The sequence below is a fragment of the Meriones unguiculatus genome, chromosome 2 (genome assembly GCF_030254825.1).
Source record: "Meriones unguiculatus strain TT.TT164.6M chromosome 2, Bangor_MerUng_6.1, whole genome shotgun sequence".
NCBI classification, from domain to species: domain Eukaryota; kingdom Metazoa; phylum Chordata; class Mammalia; order Rodentia; family Muridae; genus Meriones; species Meriones unguiculatus.
The window spans coordinates 128,629,511-128,649,526 of NC_083350.1; the positions used below are offsets into that span (position 1 = coordinate 128,629,511).

The window sequence follows — 20,016 nt, forward strand, 5'->3', positions numbered from 1 at the left end:
CACTGGACATGGCCCTAAGGGGCAGTGTGATCATCTAGGAAGCCACTCTACCTCTGACTTATTTGCGTGCTGTACACACCCCGGCTTCATCACGCACCAGAGCTAACCTCTGTTGCGCGGGATGTGTGGGCTAGAAGAATGCTCTGCAGGCCAGAAGACGCAACTACAGAAGTGCAGTTAGCCGCATTCCCACCACCACCCCCTGTGTCCTCACGTGCTGTGGCTTCAGTTGTGTGTGGCCAACTGTGCTCTGGAGATATTACATGGAAAACTCCAAAAATAAACCATTCTCCCGAGTGCAAAGTTTACACCGTTGCCTGTAGCATAGTGAAATCCCACAACCTCGCGCTTGGGACATGACTTCTCCCATTTCCCTTGCACATCCATACCCCAAACGCATCTTGCCCATTAGTGATGCGTCATCTCTGGTGGCTAATCTTGGTCGTTAGCTTGACGCGCCCAGGAAAAGGAAACCTCAGTTGAGAAATTGCCTCCATCAGATTTGGTCTGGGGACACGTGTGTGGTGCATTTTCTCTATTGATAATTGATGTAGGAGGGTGCCACCCCACTGATGATTGGTGCCATCCCTGGCTGTCGGGCCTGGGCTATGTAAGAAAAGTATCTGAGCAGGAGCCTGGGAGCAAGACAGAAGAGTAGCTGAACAGGAGCCTGGGACCAATACGGTAGCCTTGTTTCTGCCTTGGCCTCTGCTTGGATGCTGGCTTTCAGGCTCCTGCCTTGAGTTCCTGTCTTGGGTTCCCTCAATCATGGTGAATAGCTTGTAATCCAAATCAACTCCTTGATGTTACTTTCAGTCAGAATGTTTTACCACAGTAACAGAAAAGAAAGTCAGAACACCATCTTTGCTGTGAGGCTATCAATGTGCTTCTAGATGGTGTTTGGTGCTCTCTCTCCATGGTTTCGGGCATCCTCGGGGTCTTAGAATGAAGTCCCTCCTGGATTAGGAGACTATTGTAAGTCAGTAGCACTAGGGAAAGGGGATGGCCGTATGCCCTGGACAAGAGGAAATAAAGAGCCTAACACCAAAGCAATGAATGATCCTTGTTGGAATCCTGGTGATTTAATATACTTTCCTGGGGCCAAGGAAAATGGCTCAGTGGGTAAAGTACTTACCATGCAAATGTGAGGACCTGAGTTCGAATCCACAGAACCCGTAGAAAGCCAGGTGAGGTAACCCCACTATCCTTTAGGGAGGGGAGGAGCAGAAAGGAAGCTCATGGGTCAGGAATCCTGGTAAACATGGCAGTGAACAACAGAGAAACCCCATCTCAGAAACTAGGTGGACGATGAGAATCAGCAACCAGCATGGTCCTCTCTGACCTGCACATGTGCCCTGTGGCACATTCACATCCATAGTCACATGTAGAAATATGAATATGCTCACTACTCACACACACAAACATACACTAAAACAACATTTTTGAGACAGTTCTGGAAATTATGGACTAAGACCAGCAAATAACGGAGGTCAATTGTATCAATGCATTAGTAACATTTGGTGTCTATATAAAATGTATGTTTCTGTCCTATAGTTACACCCTAACTGTGCTTTGTCTAATTTTCTGTAACAGGTATAGTTCTTACTAGTAGTAATTAGCTACTACATGCTATTTACATATTTCTGGGGCACTGTTACAGTAGCTTCATACATGTATTCAATGTGTGATGATCAAATCAAGACAATTAAGCATTGCTCTCCCCACAAATATCGTTTCTCTGTGATGGGAACATCCAGACTTTCCAATTATTTTGAAATGCATGATAGGTCGTCGTAGATTCTTTCCCTGCTTCGCAGATCTCTGGAAGTCTTTGGTCTTGTCTCACTGGACTTGAATGCTCACTCTCTGACTCTTCTTATCCCCCATTCCATCTTCTGGTGGGCACTGTTCTACTTCCTTCCCTCGGATCAACATTTTCAGTTTCCACCAGTGAGCACTCAGATTTGGTACTTGTCTGCTTTATGCCTGATTTACATCGTTTAAAATAATCGTCTCCAGTTCCATCAATGTGATCAAAAGGGACTAGAACACATTTCCTGCAGCTAAATAATCTTCCATTGTGTGTATTCCATTCATTCTTTCTTTCTTTCTTTCATGGGTTGGTAACTGGTTGATTTCACACCTCAGCTGTGTCCAATACTAGAATAAATATGGCATTATACATATTTTATATAACAGTTTCATTTTCTTTGGAAAACCAGCATTGGGATGACAGGGTAATACAGAGTTCTACTTTATTTTGTGAGGAACTTCCTAGTGATGTCTACAGTGGCTGAACTGATTTACATTATCCTCAACAGGATATGTGATTGGCTCTCCTTTCCGCTCATCCTTGACAACATTTCTATCTTTTTTGCTAATGACCCTTCTAACCGGGGTCATTTCTCATCCTGGTTGTGATCTGCATATCTGGTGACTGGTGATGTTATGCACTCTTTCCAACACTTGTTAGCCAGGGCTTTGTTTGAGAAATGTCAGTTCAGAAGAAAATGATCATCTCTCTAGAGGCACATACTAAAATCTGGCATTTGTCTTAAAACGCTATCCCAAAGAGTTAAAAAAGAAAGCAACTGAAGTCAATGTAGCTTGTGACAGTTGCTGCCACTTACGGATGGGCATAGGAGGGCTTGGCACTCTGGCATCTGTATTGTAAAACATACTTGAGGTTTTTATTTTTTTATTGTCATGTAATAACGTTTCTCCCCTTCCTGCCCTCCCTCCAAACCCTCCTCCCTCTCCTTCAGATCTGTTGCCCCTCTTCCATTAATTGTTATTTCATACATATATGTATGTGTGTGTCTATACGTATATATGTACATATTCTTGTTGCTTTGTTTTTGTTTGTTGTTGTTTTTCAGGACAGGGTTTCTCTGTGTAGCCTTGGCTGTCCTGGAGCTCCCTGTGTAGATCAGGCTGGCCTCAAACTCACAGAAATACAGCAGCCTCCCAAGTACCTGACTTAAAGGCAAGCACCAGCACCGCTACCCGGCATATGTATTCTTAAATATTACCTACTCTGCATGTAATGTCACTTGCATGTTTGTCTGCAGGGATGACCATTTGGCAGAGGCAGCCAGCTGTTGTGCTCTTCTCTGAGGAAGCCCACTTGACACCAGCCCAGCTTCCCTCCATTGTATGTGGTTCTTTGCTAGAGTTGAGGCCTCATGGGATTTTCATGGGATTTTTACTTTGTCATGTCCATATGCCCAAACATGAGCTGATATTTTACTATTTGAAAACAAAACAAAAACTTTCCAGGGCGTAAGGAGTGGCTCAGTGGGTAAGAGCACCAGGCTCTAGCAGAGGACCCAGATGTGGTTCCCAGCACCCACATAGTAGCCCATGACCACCAGTAACTCCAGTTCCTCGGGATCTTATACCCTTTTTATGTTCTGCAGGCACCAGGCACCCACATGGTACACATCCACACACACATGCAAAATCTCATCCACAAATCAACTTTCCTTGATAAGTACATGCAGATATCTTATGGCCTGAGGCAAAAAAAACCAAACAAACAAAACAAAACATAATTACATTAGGTCCTAACCATTTTAATGTGCTGTTTTGTTTGTTTGGATTAGTGGAGGGGGAGATCGGTGTTTGGTTTGGCAATGTTGGGATGGACCCTATGGCTTTGGTTTCCTAAGTAGCTACCATTGAGCTGTACCCACCCGGCCTGAAAAGGGCATTTTTAAAGAAGCCATACATTAAATAAAACAGTATATGGTCAAAAGATCAGAGCTTTATAGTCAGAGCTCTTATTTTGAAGCAGTTCTCCGTTGCTTGGCTTCTCTTTGACCCTGGTATCTTTCCAACCCTTCTGAGCTTCAGTCTAAATGCCCTGTTCCACGCACACACTTAGCAAAGGCAACAACGTCCTGTTTCCTTTTCAAACTCCCAAGTTTCACAGACATAGGAAGCGTGAAGCCCAGCTCTGCTGACAGTGGCCCTCACAGTCCAAAGCTCCAAGGTTCCTGAGTACCAGATGTCTCCAACATCAGAGGTGTGTTGCCTAGTCATGCCCACACGGTGTCACCCCTGAGCACCTTCTTGTCTGGCTATGCTGGCCCTAGGCAGTTTCTGCAGCATACTGGAGGCAGATGCTTCAAGCCCAGAATTAAATCCCTCTTGGTTTTCACATGCCTCCTCGGCACGGCTAGTAAAAGCCTAGCACAACATGAGTAGTTGGCTGGCGCATGGTGCACCAGAAAGAGCCCTTTCTATGCAGCCCGATACGGCGCGATGTGACAGGAGCTTGCTTAGAGTTTTGAGACAGATCCATGAACAAGAAGATAACTGCCTTCTTCAAGACACTTCAGCAGGGGTTGGTTATATGCCACATAGCCGAGCCCAGGCCACTAACAAAGCTTAGACTTCTCTCAGGCTGAGATTTACTTCGGCCAAAGGCAAGCTCTTAGTCATGTCACTCAACTGTCCCCACATCACTAGTTGTACTAGATGAGGTGTGGGTTTTAGTAGGGCACACGCACATGTGCACACATACACACACACACACACACACACACACACACTAATGCATGCACGCATGCACGCATGCACACATGCACATCTTATTCAGTTCCAAGCTTTTCTTTGGTGTGTGCCTTGGGGAAAGAAACAGGGAGTGGGGGAATATTTATTCACTTACCGTAGTTTACAGGACTCAGGATGCCATCAGTTACAAAACACTGCCTAATTTAAGGCATTTAAAAATGTAAAGATACAAACAAATGCAAATACCGTCATTGTAGTGTGAGTAGGTGTTCTGGCTGCTGGTGGAGTGAGCCATGGGTGTCTGGATTCTGACAGAGCTGGCTCCACCATGCCTCACCTTGGTGGCCTTGGGCGCATTGCTTCCCCTGTGTAAAGCCGAAGCTCCTCTAAAATGTCCATATCCACAGAGCGGCCTGGGAAACAGTATTGACCCAGGAAGCTTGATTATTTTTTCTTTAAGGTTTCTATCCAGTGAAATAAAATCCCCAAACTGACCGTTTTCCTATTTCCTTCAGTAGTTCATGTTTCTCTTCAGTCAAATAACTGGATATGAAAATCTAACCCTGTTAGAAAAGATCTATCTGTTGTGCTTGCCTTGGATAGCTCTGAGGGGTTTGTTTTTACTGTTTGATGGGAGTGTGTGTGTGTGTGTGTGGCCGTACAGTGTTCATGTGTGAATCTGTGTGTGTACTATGTGGGTGTGGGTGCGTTCACATATAGGTTCCAGCGTGTGTGTATGTGCATGGTATGTGGTGTGTATATGTTCTGTGTGGTGTGTAGTGTGTGTGTATGTAGTATATGTGTGTGTGGTGTATAATGTGCATGTGTATAGTGTGTGTGGTGTGTGTGGGTGTGGTGTGGTGTGGTGTGTGAGTGTGGTGTAATTAGCTTGTGAAGTAAGCCTAAAACCTTGTTGAAGTATGGCCAGTTTCTGGAGGACATCCAATCAACCTTAATAAAAATAGCATCCGCCTCATAGCATACACGAATGCAAAGCGCTGGATGAAGAAACGCAGTGTTTCTTCCATGGCTGAATGGTTGACACTCGTTTCTGTCATTCACTCCTGTTCCAGGGCTCAGACCAACCTTTAGTACACAGTAAGGGGCTCGAGAAGCATGCAGTCGGTGCATGCATGTTTTGTACACATGGTTTGCTCTTTTCACCTCGGACCGCCTCTTGCAGGTGACCAGAAGAGTGAGGCTGGGGGAAACTGCCTGGAGCTATGCCCGTGGGTGTCAGCTGCAGAGGGAGGATTAGACATCTTGAGCTAACGACCCTGGGGACGTTCTGCAGACAGTCAGGCTGAGACCCCGAGTAGTGTCCATGCTCGGGATGCAGGGAGGTGCTTTAGAAAGCGTTTTGTTGACGAGGCTGTTTGGGGTGTCTCAGCACATAAAACAGTGCAATCCATGGTGTGGGTTCAAAGCGAGACTATGGAATAGAGTAGTGAGCAGAGCACCAGGCTGGTGGGAGGTGGAAAAGGTTTATTATTCAATCTCTCAGGAACCCCTGGCTTCTCCCCAGCCTTGGGGGGGGGCGCTACTCCAGAGAGATTTTAGACATCAACCCGCCCTCCGTGTCCTATGCCTGATGACTGTAATTTGAAAAGAGGAGGCAGGGAGTCTGGGGACATGGGGCAGAGGGGGTGAGGGTATTTGCTGGATAATCACGAGGCCCTGAGTTTGGATCCTCAGCACCAAAGGAAAAGCCAGGTAGGGCAGTGCATGCCTATAACCCCAGCGATGGTTGGGGGACAAGAAGGGATAGGGGCTCACTTGGAGACAGAAGAATTATTAAATTGTTCGGGCTTGCAGGCTAGTCAATCTTGCTGAAAGATGGCAAGCTCCAGGTTTATACTGTGAGATACCCTGTCTCAGAATGAGTCAGAGAGTGATAGACCAGGATATCGAGGTACCTGACATTACCCTCTGACCTACCACATGTGCACACACCACATACACGTGTACACACACACACAGAAATACACTGCACACTTTTTTTTTTTTTTTTTTTTTTTTAAGGAATAGGTACAAGAACAACCAAAAAGAAAGACATGACTCATTGCTTTTCCTTTGCCAGTTTGGGTTTAGACTTTATAGATTCAAAGGACATTCTGGGGTATGGTGGCAGTGGGGCTTGGTGGCAGAAGCTGTCTGATGATGATATTGCAAGTCCACCACGGTGGGGTTGAAATTAGCCTGTGAAACCCCTTCACCCAAGACGCTCCAGCAGCAAATGGCTGCCGCTCGGCTAACTTCCACGTTTTCATACTTCCAGGTGACCTTATACAAGGATTCAGGCATGGAGGACTTTGGGTTCAGTGTGGCAGATGGCCTGCTGGAGAAAGGGGTGTATGTCAAAAATATCCGCCCAGCTGGGCCAGGTGATCTTGGTGGCTTGAAGCCCTATGACAGGCTCTTACAGGTAAGGCCTCAGAGGAGTCCTGAATCCTTGCCCCGACCTGCGAGCCGCGACTTCCCCCAAATTCTCCTGCACACTTGGACCCTTTGTTTTTTCCCCCTTCCACTCCTGTCATCACACTATGGAACTAAGAGCAATGAACGGCTTGATAAAGGATTCTTATTTCAGCTCCCTGAATTCCCAGGCACTGAGCTAAGTGCTGTGTCTTTCACTTGAATGTTCATTCCTCAAACCTCAGCCTAGATATGGCCCTGGAGCTCATTGACCAGCCTGCCTTGCCAAACCAGTGAGCTCCAGGATCAACAGAGGGGCCTCACCTCAAAGAAAATAAGGTAAAGAACAATCCAGGACATGTGACATCCGTATCTCACTGATACACCCATGCTCACACACCTGCACCTGCCTACACACATCCACATGAACACGTGCTTAAAACACGCATGCACACACACACACACGAACACGTCACCAGGAAAAGCAATTCAATACCATCATGGATGAATAGGGATGTGGTGGGAAAGCAGGTATTCACAGGGGAAAAAGCAGGGAGGTATGGGTAATGTGGGTAAGCTACCTGCTTTGGACCAATCCAGTCCTTCCTAACTTCAGCACATCCCGGTGAGACAGAGTTAAACAAATTAGGTATGCTGCTTAGAAATGATGCTCCAGCCAGGGTAAAGATTTCCAGAAGATGGGGGTTAGGTAAAGTTACCCGTGGCGAGCTTCTTGTCGGAAGGGGAAGAGAACTACGGCGAGAATTCTGACAGCATAGGAAGCATGAAATGAAAACAGTTGCACAGTAGTTCTTAGCCTTCCTCGTGCTGCCATCCTTTAATGCTGTTTCTTCCGTTGTGGCAACTCTCAACCATAAAAACATTTTTTGCTGCCACTCCGTAACTGCAATTTTGTTACTGTTATGAATCGTGATGTAAATATCTGTGCTTTCAGACGGGCTTAGGTGACCCCTGTGAAAGGGTCATTCGACCCCCAAAGGGGTCACGACTCACAGGTTGAGAAATGCTGCGATACAGGACCAAAGCAGAGTGAAGCAGGGTGTGTCGCGAGAAACAAAGTTTGAGGGTCCCAGATTAATTGGGCCTGGAAGCAGCAAGCCTGGGCTAATGGGCAGCAAAAGGAGGTTGGGCCTTTGACCTGGAGAGCAGTTTAAAGAGGGGTTCTCTGAGTTGTCTCTGTAATTGGGGGTCCCCATGTGGGACATATATTTATATAAGAGGCCCTGATGGCTCTAGTCCGGTTTATGCTGCCTATGTCCATGGCTCTCAGAGTCCATACCTGAGTTCCCCCACCATCCTGGGAGGAAGCCAGGCCTGGCAGCAGTCAGTCTCTGGGTCTTCAGACAGAAAAGTGCAAGTGTAATAATGCACTTCTGTACCAGTTTGGTGTTGCTCACGTACAGATCCTGATCAGGGAAAGCACCACAAGCCCGCAAGGCAGTCCTCTGTCCCTGAGTCACACAGACAGGAAAGGAAGAGTTAAAGAAGAGAGAGGAGGTAGCAGCTAGCAGCTTGTACCAGGAGCCTGGAAGTTTGGGGGCAAATGTCTGAGTGGTCCATCAAAGGAGCAGGACAAGCAGGAAGCAGCCAAGGAAAAGCCTCTAAGTGTCTCTCTCTAGCCAGCATCTTGAGACAAGGGTGTAATGTTATCCTCAGGCCTGGGCAGCAAGCTCTGCCATTGTTCACGATGTCAGGAAAGGAGAGCTAAGGGAATAAAACTGCTAACAACCAAGGAAGCCGAGGACTCTGTGACACCTGGAGTCTAAAACTGGGTCCATCTAAGTGTCCAGCACTTGTCCTCAGAAGATGGGAGCGAGGATGAGAAGTCAGGACTGGAAAGTGAATGCATGTGATTTTGACAAGTGTTGCTGTTGGGCTAGGAAAAAAAAAGTGTTGAAAGAGAATTGGAGTGTACAGGGCATGAATAAGTTGGGGAGGGGGTGTGGGTTCACTCTTAATAGAGGGAACCTCAGCATCATAGTAGCCAGACTGCCTGGAACGCATCCTTAGGAAACCCCTACCTACTGCTAGTTTAAAGCAAAGCAGTTCACCACTCTCAGCTTGGTTCTCTTCAGCTGTAAACTGGTGTAGCGTTCAGCAACAGACTTTTCGAGAGGTGCTTCTTGCTGTGGGGTCAGGAGGCTATGTCTTGTGACTAGTGAGCCAGTAGCCTCGTCACTGTGTGGTCAAACCGAGGGGGAGGGGATGCCCTCTGCGTGGTCTACCTTCAGGAGTAAACAGTTTGCCTCTGGGCTTGGAGGCGGTGGCTGCCAACAGTCACTGAAAATGGCTCTTCTTGGCCTGGCAGGTTAATCACGTCCGGACGAGAGACTTTGACTGCTGCCTGGCCGTGCCGCTCATAGCCGAATCTGGCAACAAGCTGGACCTGGTTATTAGCAGAAACCCGCTGGCCTCCCAGAAGTCAGTAGAACAGCAGGCTCTGCCGGGAGACTGGAGTGAACAGAATAGTGCTTTCTTCCAGCAGCCCAGCCATGGCGGTAATCTAGAGACACGAGAACCCACTAATACATTATAGCAGTACTTTTATAAAACAGGACAAAAGACGATATCTACATGGTGCTAAACAAACAAACAAACAAACAAACAAACCCTTTAAGATTTCTGTGACAGCTGAAGCACAGAGAGTCACGTGGCATTAACTGCAAGCACAGGCGTCTTTTAACTCTCCCTCATGGCTCATGTTCACATCCCTTCCCAAACTTGAAGAGGTTTCTTTTACAATGAGCACTCCAGCAAGTGTCAGGTCATTTTCTGCCGGGCCCAACGGTGGAGAATAAGGAGGAAGGCAGCCCACCCCTTCCCACAGTTAAGATCAGAGCAAGTTTTTTACAATTCACCTTACTGTCACTCTCTACAGAGGGAAACATCTGTTTGAAAATATTCTGATGACTTCCTGAATGAAGTAAGTTTCTCACTAGCATAAAAACACGAGCGACATGGATTTCCATAAAGCCGGCTCTGCTAGCGAGCTAGGATGGGTGAAGCACTAGGCCTGCCGCAGTGGGAGGGGCACAGGTATAACATTAGGTTTTTCTTAAAATGTTTCAGCAACAATGCACGTAGGAGACCATAATAGGTGGTGGTAAATGTTTTGCCCAACTATAGGAATGATTTTAACTAAGATGTATGCTATTCCCTATGCAACAAATGATCAAACAGGATATGTCTTGTGACCTGTTTTTTTTTTTTTCAAGGACACTTTTTTTTTTTTTAAATAGCTGAAAATCTCTGATAATGAACTAGAGTATGTAGTAACACTGGGAATTAGTGATATGATCCTATTTTTAAAATCCAAGAGTAAGAATTTAAGAATGAATGAAGAGTCTAATGAAATAAGGTTCACACTATGGGTAGGCGAATAGACCTCATCCAGCTCAGATGTCCGCAGACTGGTACACTGAGGGGCACATAGCACAGGTTCTCAATGACAGCTTTTGTTCTGAGCCACGCCACTTGCCGAACTTGTAAATACATTCCCACAAAACTCATTGCCAATCATGACCCCCAAAGCAATAAACTGTGACAGTTGCTTTAAATGTTTGTTGGCAACTGTTTTCATTTGTTCAGATATTTTGAATAGCTACACTAATAACTGTTATTTGGTAAATATTAAAATAATAGATCTGTATATTGATGGTAGAATGTTGAAACAATTATTTTCCAAACATGTTCATTTTGGTCACTAATACACACACACCCACACAGGCAAAATATCCAAACACTGTGTCCTTTGTTTAAGGGAAATGATTCATCTTTCTTTTTTGTGCAAAGAAATACATGATTCCAAACACATTTCAGAACTGCCAGGGCAAGAAAGTATAGAACAGAATCACGTTAAGGAAAAAAATAAAAATAAAAAGATCATGAGTCACTTAAATATGTATTTTTGTTTGTAACAAACAAGTATTAAACTGTAAAGTATTTTTGTACAAATTTAATACTTTAATAGCATGGTATTTATCGTCTATGTATGGTTTTGGGGAATTCAAAATTGTTGCAAATATTTGTATGGAAAAAAAAATCCTCTACCAAATGGAATAAACAGTGATTTTAAAAAGCCAAAATAAAATAAAGAAAAGACCTGCATTTCTGGTGCATTGACTGTGATTCAGTGTCCCAGCCCGAGTGCTCTTCAGTGTTTACATCGCAGTTTCCGAAAGGACAGTGTCACCATCAACTTGGCAATCACTGTGGATGAGTGAGAGTGAGGTGTGAAGTCAGATCTGGTTGGCATGCCAGCTCATCAAGTGGAACTCATAAAGTGGTATGCAACTTAGCTCCCACCAGCCGGCCCCCCGCCTGTGGTACTGAAGGTCGCTACACCAAAGAACCTACAGAATATGCTTTTAAATGTCCTAGAAAGGGCCATGAACACGTGCACACAGCGGCACCTTCAAATCCAACACTGTGTTCACGTTAGGGGACCAAGGTCGTTCCTAACCCAGGGGTGTACCACCTGCCCTCAGAAAATATGGCGTGCTCTCTTTGAGGCACATTTACATGAGTTATTAAGATGCAATCATGAACTACGGGATCTTTCAAAAACTACACCAATAGTCTCGGCAAAGCTCTGTAAAGCCACATTCACTTTTTACATGGTCGCACCCAGTGTACACATGGTCACGTTATAAACACATGGCAGTCACATGACCCCAACTGAAGCTCCAATATCCCTCTTCCCCCGACCCCCTTTTTTTTGGTAGAATCCAAAGTACTGTTCATACGTTGAGTGCACTGTTTATAGCACAGCCTAAGGTCTGCAGAGGAACTGAGGTTGAAATCAAGAAAAGGAAATATGGTTAGGCCCTATCATGTGAAGTATGACATATGACAAATGAAAGAATGAGCTCATATGGAAGGATTAGGTTCGAACCCAAGCTGAAATGAATCAATAGAAAATGGCTGTTAAAAATGAAAGGAAAATTGTTGCCATACTTTTTAAAAACTTGTATTTACACTTATCTTTTTCTCCCTATTCCACCCCAATCCCTTCCAACACCTCAACACCATGTAGAGGGAGAAAGGGTTAGTGGGAGAGGAGGCTCAGTTCTTTCTTAGCTGCTTCCTGCTGACTAGGGTCATGGAGTTCCTTGGAGCGATCCAATCCTCATTTCAGGAAGTCTCCAACTTTTTGTCTCACAACAGCAACCAGGAGCAGCCTTGTTCTTCCTCCGGACTCCTCACTGTCTGGGCTCTGGCATTTATTCTCTCTCCAGAGTCCTAAGATTTAAACTATCTGCAGCTGGCAAAGGGCTCCTCTCAGAGCCCCCATGAGGCAAATAGTCAGCTCCTGTGGACCATCTGAATCAGTCCTTCATCCCACACCTGAGACCAAAACAAAACCATGTTTACATCCACAACAGAAAGTAGAATTCAAAAATCTCAGGTTGCAGTTTTCAAACACAGTGATCAGCTTTGGTGTCACAGAACAATCATCCGGAAAGGACAGCGAATGAAGCTTTTACAACCTTGGCCACTGGAGGCATGTAGCCAGGTACGCAGCTGTGGTAGCAGACACTTTGGTCTTAATACACTGCAGGGAAACAGCATTGGCTTCACATTGCAACTGTAGGTTCCCAGACAAGTTCTTTCCCAATGACAACTTGCAGAATATTGAATTAGGTTAATTCTTTGGATTTTGAGCCAGCGCTACAATCATAATATAAAAGCTAGCTCCTCCCAGATGTGGAGGAGCATGCCCTTAGGCCCAGCTCTGTGGAGGGGGATGCAGGCCGATCTCTATAGTGACCTCTATGCCAGCCAGGGGCTATATAGGAGACCCAGTTATGCCTGGAGCCAGCCCTGGGGTTGGTCAGGTCCCACAGAGCACGAGGAATTGGTGAGTGAGAAGTGAGTCAGGCATCGGGGTCAGGGGACTCTTGCAGCCTGTCTGACTGCCAGTCAGGGTGCTTCTTTGTTTATACAGAATTCAGTAGTCAGGGAAAGATTCATGCCGTTCCAAAACAGACCCTATCATTTTTGTCCCCGGACATGTGTTTTAACTTCCTCTTGGTCATATGTTTAGTCATCATTGATAAGCTATGACAGAACAGTTATCTTTAACAATTATCTTCCCCCGCCAACCCCATAATCCAACTTTTAAGAATCTTGCAGTTTCAAGGGTGCTAGACAGAAAATCTCCAAACCAGCCTGGGCAGATTATCATATCCCAAGCAGTTTATTATCAGAGCACTAATTGTCATTAGGCCCTAGAAAATCATTAAGCCAAAGCTGCTCCAGTTACTCAATTTCTCTCATAATACTATGTTTGTATTTTGTATATTTGTAGAATTTATTTATATGTCTAATCCTGGAATTCATTTGTTCCTTGAGCATATGACACCACAAATGGCCTTTCACAAGCTAACTTTTTTTTTTTAAGGAAGAGGGTCTTAATACTTGATTATCTTGTCATTTATCCATACCATTCTTTGTCCATCTGTATGAGTCCTCATGTAGGGCAGAGATAAATAAAGCCAATCTAACTTTGTTGCCGAATCTTTTCCTGGAGGGGCATACCATGTGTCCTCCAATCTTACATGTGATGTAATCACCTGAACACATAGTAGGAAGAGGCTTTTAATCTGATCTGCTGCCAGCTCCTCCAGCCCACAAAAAACTTGTAAGGAAGACCTTCAAGGTAGGGCCAGACACAGATAGCTCCCCGAAAGCAGGAGGGGTAGTGTGCTCAGGGCTTTCCTACAGAAGCTTAGAAGCAGTATTCCTCGGAGAAGGCATAAATGATTTATAAGAATTTTCCCATCAATACAATATCCCCAAGTTGTCCAAATATTTAAAGCCCCCCCCAAGCATGCAACACATGGAGATCAAGACCAAAAGTGAAAGATGGCATGATGGCAATTTCGTCACTTGGCTCACCTTTGCTGAATCGTTGTCAAAGCAGCTGTATTAGCTTTATGATTTTTGCTGTTCCCATTAGATATGGCTGTGCCATAGTTAACATATAATTTGTTTAATTGTGTCTTAAGGAAGACAGACTAATTTAAATTTCTTCTTGATGAGGTTAAAGATGTGTGTCTTATCCTCGAGAACATAGCCATAGTTGAAGTTTGCATCTCCTAGTTGGATAGCTACCATTCTCTCCTCTCTGCCTACCAACTTCTGTGTTTCAGACAGTGTTTATTACCAGGAACCATGCTTCCCGCATGACATGACAGTAAGGTATAGACTCCATCACTCCCAACCTGGTGCCAATTATTTATTCCTAAATGATAAGCTGAATAAGTCACCTACTGGGCAATCTAGATAGAATATCAGACTCTCTTATCCACAATACCTGAACTCTGATAAACAATACAGCCCTCCTTAAAGGCCTTTCCTAGGATAAATGAGACAAAGAGTAAAAATTAATAAACTTAATGATAAAAGCAACAGAGAACAGTTCATGAACTTTAAAAATATCAATAAGGGACCTGGAGAGGTAGCTCAGCAGTTAAGAGCGTGTACTGAACTTGCAAAGGTCAGGTAGCTCACAACTATCATAAGGAATCCAATGCCTCTGGCTTCCTCAGGCATCTGTGCTCACCTGCATATACCCCCACCCACCCACACACATACACACTACACACACACATACACACACACACTTAAATATAGTAAAGATAATTTTAAAAACCCTCAAAGGTTATAAACTAGTAGATAAACTAGGCACAGGGAGCAGGAGCTCTAAAATTATTAAAATCAGGAATAAAAGGAAAACTGTGATACAGAGACAGCAGATTATACACCAGCCTTACAGGAACAATGGACTGTAAAGGACCATTTTAATCACAGGTTAAGTGGAAGGTGAAATAGACAACTCCTCAAGATACAAACTCTCAAAACCGAGTCTCTGTAACACAATGTGTAACAATGTGTTACAGATGTGGCTATGAAATAGAAAGTCTAGACTTATAGAAAGGAGATATAATTAGGAATTTTGAAACATTCTACAAAGAAAAGCCCAAATGTCAAGGTGGCTTCGCCCAGGAATTCATCCAAACATTTCAAGAAGAATAAGCATCAATTCTTTACAAACTAGAAGAGTGTGGCATAGTTTCCACCTCGTTCTACATGGCCAGTATACCCTAATGTCCAAACCAGACAAAGAAAACTACATACAGACTTACATCCCTTGTGATTATAGATGCAAAACACTCAGCAGGACATTGCATACTGAACCAGCACCAGCTGAACCATCAGCAGATTATGAACAAGGAGACTATCTCAGGGATGCCTAGTTGGTTTAACATCCAAAAAACAAAATCAGCGTAAATATACCATATCGCTATAACAAAGGCTAAAAGTACATTGATATTACACTAGAAAAAGAAAAAAAATTGGCAAAATTCCCATCATGATAAAAACATACAACAACCTACCAAAAAAAAAAAAAAAAGAAGAAAGAAAAAGGTCTGAGATAAAGAACATGCAAACAAAAAGCTCACTGCTAACAGCACATTGGTAAAAAGATTTAATTCTTCCTCCAATGCTGTCTGGATGCTGAATACTCCCTCCCTCACCCAAGGCTTGTGTGTTAAAGGCTTGGTCTCCAGGGTGGTCCTACTGGACCTTTAAGATGCAATGCCAGGGAGATATCTTTCAGCAACTAGCAGCATGCTTGTGAAGAGGACTGTGCAACCCTGTCCTGCTTAACTGCTCACTTTGATTCCTGCTTCATGAGGTGAGCAGCTTGCACTTCTACACACTTACACCATGATGCACTATGAACTACCTTCACCGTCATCATCACTGGCATCAGAGGCTTCAGAACGGGGCATCAAAATGAACTCCCTCTTTCTAAGGTACATGCTTCATGTTGCATTAGGAAGCCAACTAATGTGCCTTAATGTCCGGAACACAGCAGGGATGAACATTCTTGCCACTTCTCTACAACAGTGTTCTCAGAGGGGCAAGCCAGGGCATTAGGGCAAGACAACATAACATGCATCCAGATTGGAAAGAATTACAACCACATCTGCCTGTAGATGAGATGGATATAAAATCCAGAGCGTTTCACCCACCACAAACCAATGGCTATCAACCAGCTCAGCAAGACCAGCATGCAAAAACCGCTTGCTTCTGTAAAGTAATAACAAGGGACCGATGAAAGATTACCACACGGGCTGAGGTGATGATGTAGTGAGGCCGTGTCTCAAAACGGAAACAACAACAAAAACCAAGGGACCCAGGACAACTAAAACAATCTTGAAAAAGAATGGCAAAGTTAGATGACTTGTGCTTGATTTCAAATCTTTTAGTACAGCCTACAGTCATGGAGTCAGCATGATGCCATTCTGGCACACAAACCAACACATACAGGTCTGTGGAATACAACCGAGAAGCCAGAAACATACTCTGCCACAAGCTACTGAGCTTTGACATGGGCTCGAGACAGCTCCATGGGGAAAGAACAATCTCTTCAAGAGATGGAGCTCAACTGGACAGCCACCTGCAAAGGAATGACACAGGACCCCTCTCTCATACTTTATTCAAAGGCTAACTGAACGGTTGGTATCTAAACATGAATGCAAGGACTATTAAATGCTTAGAAAAACAGAAGTAAATCTTCATGGCTTCAGATGGGCCATGGATTGTTGGCAGTAACATGAAAATCACAAGTGACAATAACGTACAACAGACATCACTGGAATTAAAAATGTCCGTCAATAGGAAACTTCAGAGTAAGAGAAAAATGCAGGTTAGTTTTTGAATAAGGGCTATGATGAATATATAAGAACTCTTACATTTTGATACCAGCCTAATGAATATCAAGACAAGAATAGACATTTTTCCAAAGACATATAAAAGACCAGCAAATAATGAAAGCTATTCCTCATCTTTAGCCATAAGGAAAACACAAAACAAAATCAGAATGAAATGCCACGTCTTACTCTTATGACGGCTACAAGTTAGAAGTCACTAAAACACTTTTAGAGGACCAGGGAGATGGCTGCACAGCCCAGACACCCTGAGTTCAAATCCTCAGAGCCCATGTAAAAAGCCAGCTGTAGTCATGCACACCTGTAACCCAGTGCGAGGAGACAGAAGGATACAGGGGATTGCTGGCATAGCCTAGCTCCTGGTTCCCTGACAGCCTGTCTCAGGGATTATAGTGATAGAGTAGAACAAGCAACAGCCTCCTTCATGTTCAGATGTATGCTCCACCCACAACACACACACAGGTACACATACACACATACACACATACTGCACACATACACCAGATATACACACACATATACATATATACCATACACATATACCAGGTACACACACAAACACGGGCACACAAATACCATACACATACACCAGGCACACACACACATACACACACATGTTTACCAAACACATATACTACATATACCATACACATACACCAGGCACACACACATACACACACATACACATATACCAAACACAGCATATTCACACACACGCGCGCGCACACACCACTGGAGGACTTGGAATTCTTGTAACTACCGGTGAGAATGTAAAATGCTAACTGCTCCAGAGTCTAAGGCAGACTTGCTCTATCCCAGCTGTTCCCGAGTGACATAATCCCCCCCCCAAAAAAAATGAAAACACGTATCTACACACAAGAATGTTTACAGGAGTGTTCACAGCAGCATGCGTTACAACAGCAAGAGGAGAAAGCACCCTAATGCCAACCCAGTAATGGATAAACCCAACATGCAGTATGTCCACACTGAGCTGAGTTACCAATATACCACTGATACAATGTGGATGAAATCTGAGTAGCGTCGTTAGGAACGGTGCATCATGGGCAAATCTCTGAAGACAAATCAGCTGGAGTGAATGGATGTCTAGTGGGGTACAGCTTATGCCTAATGGGGTGTAGGCCTGGGGGTTATGAAATGCCCTCAAGTTGACTATATACTGGCAGCTTCACAATGCCGTGACTACACAAAAAGCTACTGAATTGTGCTCTTTAAGTGGGAAAATTGTCCAGAAGTCTACCTCAACACTCTTTACATTAAGTTAATGGGTATTCTTTACCATACCATTGTTCTTAGTTCCTTGTGTTCTTATAAAAGAAAACCACAGACTGGGCAGTTTAGGAAAAAGGATAGTGATTTATTTCTCACAAAGGTGTATCTCAGAGACGCTGCAGGTTAGACCCAAGACACAGCAATAAAAAAAAAATACTACAATCAGACGAGTCACACAATTGTTTTTGTTTGTTCGCTTCCCAGTACATATAAAAGTTCTGCTTAGGGCCAGGGATGAAACTCAACAGTAAAGTACTTGCTTAGAAGGTATAAGTCCTTTGCTTAAATCCTAGCACAAAAAAAAAAGAAAAGAAAAAGAAGGAAAAAAATGTCTCTGTACTATACTGGCAGTCCAACAGGTAAACAACAGATTACTTAAAAAAAGAAGGAAAAAAAAAACTGATGTACTACACTGAATAGAATACTTTGTTGCCAGAAGTTTCCCTGATCTGAGCTGTTGGAGAGTGGCAATTTATAACTAACGAACTATCTGAGAACTGCAATAAAGCAAACCACCAAGACTCAGAGCAACAAAAAGGACAAGAGCACTCACACTGGCAAAAAGCTGTTCTCATCAGGCCTCCACTGCCACAGTAAAATCCACATGTGCTTGGGGAGACACATTCAAACCACAGCACCTCTTGGCAATAAATATTTAAAAGCCAATCCGCTTGAAGAGGAAGTCTCCCTATAATGGGATACATTCAAAACTTACTCCCAACCAGGAAAGGCACATTAAAGCCCAAGCATGCTGAGTCCCAGCATGGTTGGGTGTAGGCAGGGAGGGAGCGATGGCCTTGTAAACAGTCCCTCTGGGACAGGCAGCATTTTTCAATAAGTTAATTATTACTATCAATCAACCCACCTTTGCCACTGCTTCAGTGTACCGGCAAAGGTGAGCCACGGTGATCACATGGTGTTATCACATAACGTACAGGCCCCCTGAAATGGGACCGTTTTAAACACACAGCCCCTTTCCTCCAATCTCTGGTGTTAACTGTTCTCATGAGAACAGAGGCTGAGATCTTCAGTTTGCTTTGATCGGGTGAATTTAAAATACCTGCTTTTAAATTCAGATTTAAAAATAAAAACTTTAAATTTAAAATAAAATATTTATCTTGGGACAAAGGCCCAAAATACAAATGCCCAGAAGGAAAATGTCCCGTTACAGCATCTTTTCAAAGTCTGAAACTTTAAGGCTAAAATGTTCACTTTGTCTTGAAAGGCAAGAAATGATGATTACTTCGAGCAATATGAAGTCAATTTTTTTCTGTTTCGAGGTTTTGGTTGGTGGTGGTGTTGCCTGAACAGGGCCTCATGATGTCACCCAGGCTGGCCAGGAACTCAAGATCCTCCTGATCGCGGGGATCACCAGGATCACCACGGTGACCCACCACACCTGATGTAATTGTTTCTTGATCGTCAGTGGATTTGAAAAGTTGCCTGGGAGTTAGGTTATTCAACCTCAGATTCCGAAATATAGAAGACACTTGCGGAGATGGTTTTTCAACCTGTTTGAAAATAAAAAATAAAGTTCATTTCATAAAAGCATACCTTGTCTACCGTAAGAGCTTCCATCCCTTCTGACTGCTTCTGAAGAAGAAATCATGCCTTCCTCACAATCCTTGAAGGCTTGAGCAACCCATCGCTGGGGCTGTCTGTTCCTTGGAGGATCAAGTCTGCTTCTTTCTACCCGCTGTGGCATCCCCTGTACCAAGCTAGTGAAGAGCCTGGCTGTGCGTTGCCTAAATACAGGCATCAAACTTCTCAACGTGGAGATAGGGCTCACGATACAGTCTGGGATTAAGGCATAGAATTATAATGAAAGCCCACTGCGCAAACATTAAGAATTTCAAGATGGATCCGAGTCCCTAAGTGCACAGCTCTGTACGATTGCCAGGCTGCACAGCCGTGAAGACCGCTCTCGTGTGATACACGAAGCAAGGCAATGGCAAGAGCACACTCTTCATGCTTCCAGTGACGCCTAGGCCGCACCCGCTAGTTTTCACCACCACAGGAAAAAGGAAAA

General features: G+C 44.2%; 2 protein-coding genes across 20 annotated transcripts in view; one reads left to right on the plus strand and one right to left on the minus strand.

Annotated features, from left to right (window-relative positions):
* The window catches only part of Grip1 (glutamate receptor interacting protein 1), a 642,849-nt gene that overhangs the window by 621,044 nt on the left and 1,789 nt on the right, over window positions 1–20,016 (plus strand). For 10 of the 19 annotated variants that reach the window (XM_060378119.1, XM_060378121.1, XM_060378123.1 and 7 more), the window contains 2 exons: window positions 6,797–6,943; window positions 9,263–11,061. In XM_060378119.1, coding sequence (XP_060234102.1) covers window positions 6,797–6,943; window positions 9,263–9,490 — 375 coding nt within the window. In that variant the 3' untranslated portion in view covers window positions 9,491–11,061. Of the gene's footprint in view, window positions 1–6,796; window positions 6,944–9,262; window positions 11,062–20,016 lie in introns of those variants that run through there. The other 9 variants (XM_060378110.1, XM_060378115.1, XM_060378114.1 and 6 more) reach the window with 1 other exon arrangement.
* Helb (DNA helicase B) overlaps window positions 18,052–20,016 on the minus strand; it is a 30,284-nt gene continuing 28,319 nt past the window's right edge. The window contains exon 13 of the mRNA XM_021627293.2: window positions 18,052–19,498. Coding sequence (XP_021482968.2) covers window positions 19,247–19,498 — 252 coding nt within the window. The 3' untranslated portion in view covers window positions 18,052–19,246. The remainder of the gene's footprint in view (window positions 19,499–20,016) is intronic.